The 7,433-nt window shown below is 41.5% G+C and overlaps 1 protein-coding gene across 1 annotated transcript in view; it reads left to right on the forward strand.

Annotated features, from left to right (window-relative positions):
* Positions 1 to 4,058: 4,058 nt before the first annotated feature.
* The window catches only part of LOC139537928 (high mobility group-T protein-like), a 4,470-nt gene continuing 1,095 nt past the window's right edge, over positions 4,059 to 7,433 (forward strand). The window contains exons 1-2 of the mRNA XM_071339826.1: positions 4,059 to 4,175; positions 7,100 to 7,260. Of these exons, the coding sequence (XP_071195927.1) occupies positions 7,114 to 7,260 (147 nt within the window). The 5' untranslated portion in view covers positions 4,059 to 4,175; positions 7,100 to 7,113. The remainder of the gene's footprint in view (positions 4,176 to 7,099; positions 7,261 to 7,433) is intronic.

The following is a 7,433-nucleotide window of genomic DNA, read 5'->3' on the forward strand; positions in this document are numbered from 1 at the left end:
TTACCTTCCCCCTTTCGAACGAGGAAACAAGCCGTTGGTGTACCGCCTCCCACTGGCCAGACACATGTGTTACACCTTATTGTCTAGACTTGTACAATGTGATTCAAATCGAGAAGTACAGCAGATTCAAGTAGCTGCGACACACAGACACTGTGAAGGCCTAGAGGTCTGAAAAAATATATGTTTTGCTAGCTAACCGGTAATATAGCCTAGAGTACCACTGACTTGACTGGTGTGATGAGGACTTTGTATTTAATAATAATAATAATAATAATGAAATCTAATACATTTAATACATTTGATGATAATATAAGATTATATGCTTATTCATAATGTGAATAATTGCTGTATTAATACTAATAATTGCTGTACTACTATTCTAAAGGAGGGAACTGTAAAAAAAAAAAAACAAGACTAATGTAATATAGAGAAAAAATGCTAATATTTCATCCTTTGTTATCCACATTTTTAAGTGGCGCTTTCTGATTTTAATTTACAAGAGGAGAAACATTAAACGAAGAGGGGGTATGGTGGTTCTTTGGGGTACGGGGGTTTTGGGGTACAGAAGCGAGAAGGTGGGGCGGTGAGGTACCCGTACCGCCCGTGCTACAAATATCTGAAAAACAATGCCCCCTTCATTTATAGCTCAGTGATCCTGTCTCTCCTCCCCCCACATCCCTTTCTCCTGTCTCTCGTTTATACCTCCCACCCCTTTCCTTCTTTTCCCCGGCTGTACCCCCATACCTCTCCCCTTGTTTCCGCCGTGGTGCCTCTCTCCCCCCTTTCCCTATTTCCCTTTTCCCCATACCTCCCCCCAACACCCGGACACACACACATGCACGTACACATAAACACACACACACACTCCGACACCCCTTCTTCCAGCCCCTCCTGTATGCACCGCTGCTGTCCTCTATTTTCTCTTCTGATGACAAATTAATTTGCATATTTTTTTCCCAGAGAGGCCTCATTAGAATGCATAGATACACTGGTGATGAACTCTCCCCTCACCCTCCTCTCCTCTCTTCTCATCCTCTCCTTCTCTCTCCTACCCCACCCTCCTCTCCCATCCTCTTCTCTCCCCTCCTCCCCTCTCCTGTCCTTTCCTCCTCTCTCCTCTCCCCTACCCCACTCTCCTCTCCTTGTGCTTCATGGACAGGCTGTGTGACTTTCTGTCATCATGCTGCAGGTACTACTGCTACTACTGCCACACGGGACAGATGACAGTTTAATAGCTAGACAGAGACAAATGAGGCTCTGGATAAAAGTTGCCCTTAGGCACAGATCTGGGTTCAGTTTCTGCTCCCTGAATCGTGATCGTAGATATGAGGGGTGGAATTGCTACACTAATCGTAGATCAGTGTCTATGAGGCCCGGCTTCATTGACAATTTCCCTTTATTTCAAAGGTGTGACTGTGACGTGTCCCTTTTCAAATGTTGAGTATCATCAATTGCTTCCCCTTTATTTTTTATAGCACTGTGCTAGAATGTATTCCTATGGCAAAATCTGATAGATGCCACAATCAGTGTCTCCCTTTCACTGTTCTGTATGTGTAAGGGTACCAAACCCACCTCCCAAGACAATGGAGAGGGTGCCAATCCTACCTCCCAACACAATGGAGAGGGTACCAATCCTACCTCCCAACACAATGGAGAGGGTACCAATCCTACCTCCAAAGACAATGGAGAGGGTACCAATCCTACCGCCCAAGACAATGGAGAGGGTATCAATCCTACCTCCCAACACAATGGAGAGGGTACCAATCCTACCTCCCAACACAATGGAGAGGGTACCAATCCTACCTCCCAACACAATGGAGAGGGTACCAATCCTACCTCCCAACACAATGGAGAGGGTACCAATCCTACCTCCCAACACAATGGAGAAGGTACCAATCCTACCTCCCAAGACAATGGAGAGGGTACCAATCCTACCTCCCAAGACAATGGAGAGGGTACCAATTCTACCTCCCAACACAATGGAGAGGGTACTAATCCTACCTCCCAAGACAATGGAGAGGGTACCAATCCTACCGCCCAAGACAATGGAGAGGGTATCAATCATACCTCCCAACACAATGGAGAGGGTACCAATCCTACCTCCCAACACAATGGAGAGGGTACCAATCCTACCTCCCAACACAATGGAGAGGGTACCAATCCTACCTCCCAAGACAATGGAAAGGGTACCAATCCTACCTCCCAAGACAATGAAGAGGGTACCAATCCTACCTCCAAAGACAATGGAGACATTTGCCATAACTGCAGGCAACATAGTCTGCATACAGGCCCTGGTGAATATAAAGCAGGATTCCTTACTGATACTTTGATTGATTGATTGCAGCAGTACACTGTAAATCCAGGGCTGTTTCATTTAAGATGATGATGCCAACAAAGGTGTTTAACAAACAGCAAATTAACAGCAAATTAACAGTAAAATGAATATCAAACTGTGGAAGGAAAGCATCATTATCACTATCACCCATGTCATAAACCATTATTATTATTATTTTAATTACTAGAAATTAGCTTTAAAACTGCACCATTTTCTCTCAGCCTCGTGGCAAATGGGACTGGGGGCTTGAGTTACTGGTATGATGATGATGATGATGATGATGATGATGATGAATTTGAGCTTGACGGACTAAGGAATGAGAAAACCGTCATTCACTGTGATATACTGTGATACAAAGATATGAATGGTATAAAGGGCATGGAATATAGCGCTATCTACAAAGGTCCAATCAAATCTGTCAAAATTTGTCAAAATCGAAATAATAGTATATTTCTTTATGACATATGATTGTTTTTTATTTAACTTTTAAGTTAGGCTTTAAATCAATGCACGGATTGACCTGATACGTGTGAATTGAATGCGCCCGTATGGGCCTGTGGAACGCAATACAGTTCTATTCATAGGAGCGCTCTCGCATGTGAGAATTGGAACATACACGCATGTGTACAGCGCGTTGACATCAACGTTATTCTAGCAGGTCACTTGCTTGTATCCTAATGCATGTATCCACAAGGTTTAGCCTTTAGATACATTCTAACAAAAACGTACAGTTATAATAGCAGAAAAAAATAACGGTACAAAGTAACGGTTCGAGTCAGAACTGTAGCCTATAAAAGCGCGTCGACACTGCTTCGTAGAGTCAGAAGACCGCGCATAAAACGGATTGTTCCGTTTGTGGTAATGAGGACTATAGTGAGGACAGATAGAATAGAAAAATAAATGGTCTTAAAATTGCTTATCTACTTTTAGTTTTTATTAGGCTACGGTTTTCATTAAACCTCATTATTTTGTTAAGACTCTCCCTCTGCTATCAGCATGCATTAGATTATACAGTGTGATGAACATTTTGTTAAATAATCTTTTATTTCTCTTAAACAATCACTAATAACATAATAAACCGCCGTCTTCTGTCGGAAAGAAGAACCTCGTTGCTTAATACTGCCTCGTTATACTGTTATTGATACACCTGCATTGATAGTGTATACTGTGCCATGTCATTCATTGGTTCATTTAACAAACGCCCAAATGATCTCAAATTCCTTCTACGTGATATACTGTATCATCCTATCAAGAGGTCCCTCAAACACTTTTCTGTTATTCCTATTTAAAACCCACCATCCTAATATATTTATTAACAAAGTCATAATTTGCTAATACAGTTAAAACATAGGATGGTGTGAATAGTCAATGGTTGCAATTGATCATTGGGGGTGGGGGGAAGGTGGGGACTTCCCACCTACACCGTGTTCCCGTTCACTTTAACACGTTGTAGCGCACTAGAACCCTCCGCTGTTGTCCCATTCATTTGCACCACTGTGTTCAACGCACAGAAACTCAATACTATGGGCAAACCACTCTACAAATATCCAGGACGCTCAGCACCAGCAACAACAACAACAAAAAAATTCGTATCACCGCGCCATTTTACAACTCCCGTGACGTTTCACAAAAGGTAGCCAATGGCGCATCGTCTGATATTAGAACAATGAAAAAGTTTTATCCTATCAGACCGGCGCTAAACTTGGCGGTAGCCAATGGGAAGGGGAGAGAGCTCCACTGAGAGTAATGTTAGAGAAGCGACAAGACACTGCGTATCGCATTCGTTTGGTGTTCCACATACAGCCATTGCAGTGCATTTGAGATACAGCGGCAGCCTTTGGTAAGTATCTCACACGAAAAAATAATAATGAAAGTGTCGGTAAGGATGAAAAAATGACAAGACAATTTAGAAATACCTCTGAAATGTGTTGACCATGTTTGAATATTACGTTTGCAAAAAAATGTTGTGATTTTTCATTCGAAGGAACCCGTCAAAAACTACCAAGAAATTTGCCAGCGAAGCACACAGTATTAGCCGCTGGTTGAAAAAAGGCGAAAACTAAAATAATCAACATTTAAAAAAAAATATTTTATGAATTAATATCAGGTAATTGTTGCAGTGTTATTATAAAATGCGGTGTATTTACCGAGTTAAACATCAGTAATGTTCAGCGGACAGCTGGCTAGCAAGGTAGCGCACAAACATGAGACTTGTGCCCATTGCTAGCCATTGCAGTGTATTGCGAGGCTGTGATGCCTGTCATGTGAAGATGAAACCGTGGGAAAATTGACAATGAAAATAAAGAAAACATTGAGAAAGAAATTTGCTCTGAAAACTGTAACTGTTCGTTATTTCTTTCACAAATTGCCTCATAATAATGTGAGAAATTACCTCAGGAATCTGCGCTTTACTGTAATGGCTGACTGTACTCGCATAGGAAACAAGGCAGACAGTAACGACGGAGCCAGCCGTACAATCGCAGTTCACTTCCAACTTTTTCAAACCGTGATTTATCACCAACCATGTGTCTAACTGTAAAATCTAAAAATAGAAAATGAGAGTCCCATCTATCCTTGTTCCAACGACAGTCTTTTTGTATTTTTCCGTTGAAATTAAAGGGTTGAAATCGCAGATTGAAAAGAGGTAGGTACCCCGCGGTCGCTCTGCCCTCTACTGCATGCAATGGCTGTGCATTGACACAAAGAGACGGAGCCATATTCTCCATGTTAGTGGATGAAGACAAGCGGCCATTCCGAGCTCATAGGAATCTAACTACACAGCCCGCACATAGGCATAGCACAGACCCAGTGTATTGCTATACACCACGGCTATTGCAATAGGAATCTACCGGGGGAAATATGGTCAGGCTGGCGGGCTTTGTCAACATATTTTTCGATTAAAAATGCGATCGGGAATGCGGGTGGAGACATTTCAGGGCGACTTTCTTTCATGAAGAAGGCTTTCTCACAAAATGGAAGAAGAAGTATTGCCGTCGTTGTTGACCTCCTTTTCCTTCAACGAGAAGCGTATGCGCCATTACTACTTCACTCGACAGATAGAAACACATTGCTTAGCTACAACACAGATATGCAGCCATACAAGCAATATAATAGGGAATTTGACGAGATTTTTTTCTCCACATTTTAATAATTTTTTTCTAATGTTGCTGAATCGAATTTAGATCGAAATAGAAACATATTTTTACTTTATTTTGTGGTTTTAGGGTCTTTTTCTATTTTTTTCGGGTTTTGTTTTTTCTCGGGAATAGATTTCTGTAGAGTTAGCTAAATGCACTAGTATCATTTTAACATTATACCCGAATTCATCAGAAACCTGGTACTATATGCATTTCTCATTTTCTTTCCGATTTAGTTCGTGAAATAGTGAAAAATGTCAAATCTTTGCATATGTCCGAAGGGTATCCCATGTTCTGCACTTGAACTTCACAAAGTTTGATGGATTTTTTCCCCCTTGTAGAATGAGAACTTCTAACGTTCTGTAGCTAAAACTCCAATGATCGAATGACAATCATTCTGCATTAAAAACAAAACAACTCACAAATATGAAGTGACTAACGTAAGACTGTACAAAATGCATGAAAATAGCGTCAATTTTTTTTTTTTTTTATGTATTTTTACATTTCGCATGATTTGACCAGTTAAAGGTAACGGCTGTGTTTTCAGCAAATGGCACATTCCGTGTGACAGTCCGTAAACGTTCCTCCAGACAGGGTTTGTTTCCACAAAACGTATTTTCTATCAAACACACAGAACCGGACGTGTTTATTCGCAGAAGGCTGCGTTTACAGTTCTGATGCCAAGAGTAAGTAAGGGAAGGAAACAGTCCATTGAGTGCAGCCTGATAGGGGAAGAGGGGGGAACCCAAATGATGGAAAATAAATTATCCAAATAAAAAAAGGTAAAATAATATTAAATATGTTTTCAACTCCTTTGTCAAAGCAAATCTAATAACTCAGATGCAACGAATATTTTTAACAACTTGAGAAAGGCCTTCTACCTGTATGCAATATACACCTGTCTCTGTGGGGGCCTTCCGTCAGGTAGTGCATTTCAACGATAGCTTCAATCATGAAGAACAAAGAGCTTTCAGAAGAGCTCAGGGATAAAGTTGTAGATCGATAACAGACTAAGGGGTAGGTTATAAGAAAATCTCCTATATGTTGAGTACAGTCAGGCCAATCATTAAGAAGTGGAAGGTGTATGGAACCACACAGACTCTTACCAGATCAAGATGGACCTTCCAAAATAACCAGTTGGGACTAAAAGATTGTAGCTCTAGAACTCACTTTGAAAGCTCTGTAGCTCTAGAACTCACTTTGAAAGCTCTGTAGCTCTAGAACTCACTTTGAAAGCTCTGTAGCTCTAGAACTCACTTTGAAAGCTCTGTAGCTCTAGAACTCACTTTGAAAGTTCTGTAGCTCTAGAACTCACTTTGAAAGAGCTGCTTGCAGAGTTCCATGGCTGAGATGGGAGAAAATGTCCACGAATCAACTATAGCTCGATCATTCGCCAACTGTAGCCGGTACCGGCCAATCGGACAGAAGGTCATTACAAAAAGCAAAGACAGATCTCCAATCACGTGCAGTTTGCATGAAAGCATTTAGGTAAACATTTCGAAATATATGGCAGTAAATCGTTTTTTTGTGTGTGGGGGGGAAAATAATGAATAAAATGTGACTTGTGTTTTTGACTTTTCTTTGCCATTTTGCTAACTTCTAAAACGTTCTCTCTCATCCCTTTTAGATACCGATATCGAGATGGGGAAAGATCCGACGAAGCCGAGGGGCAAGATGTCCTCCTATGCCTACTTTGTCCAGACCTGTCGAGAGGAACACAAGAAGAAACACCCGGAAGCTTCCGTCAACTTCTCCGAGTTCTCCAAGAAGTGCTCTGAGAGATGGAAGGTAAGTATGGAACACATCTCAGCTGTGACTGACTTGGCACCCCCATTCCCCTATTATAGTACACTACTTTTGACCAGCACCCTATGGGCCCTGATTGAAAGTAGTGCACTAAATAGGAATAGTGTGCCAAAGGTAGTGCCATTCGGGATGCAGAACCCTTGAGTGGAACACTG

This window comes from Salvelinus alpinus, chromosome 13 (genome assembly GCF_045679555.1).
Source record: "Salvelinus alpinus chromosome 13, SLU_Salpinus.1, whole genome shotgun sequence".
NCBI lineage: Eukaryota > Metazoa > Chordata > Actinopteri > Salmoniformes > Salmonidae > Salvelinus > Salvelinus alpinus.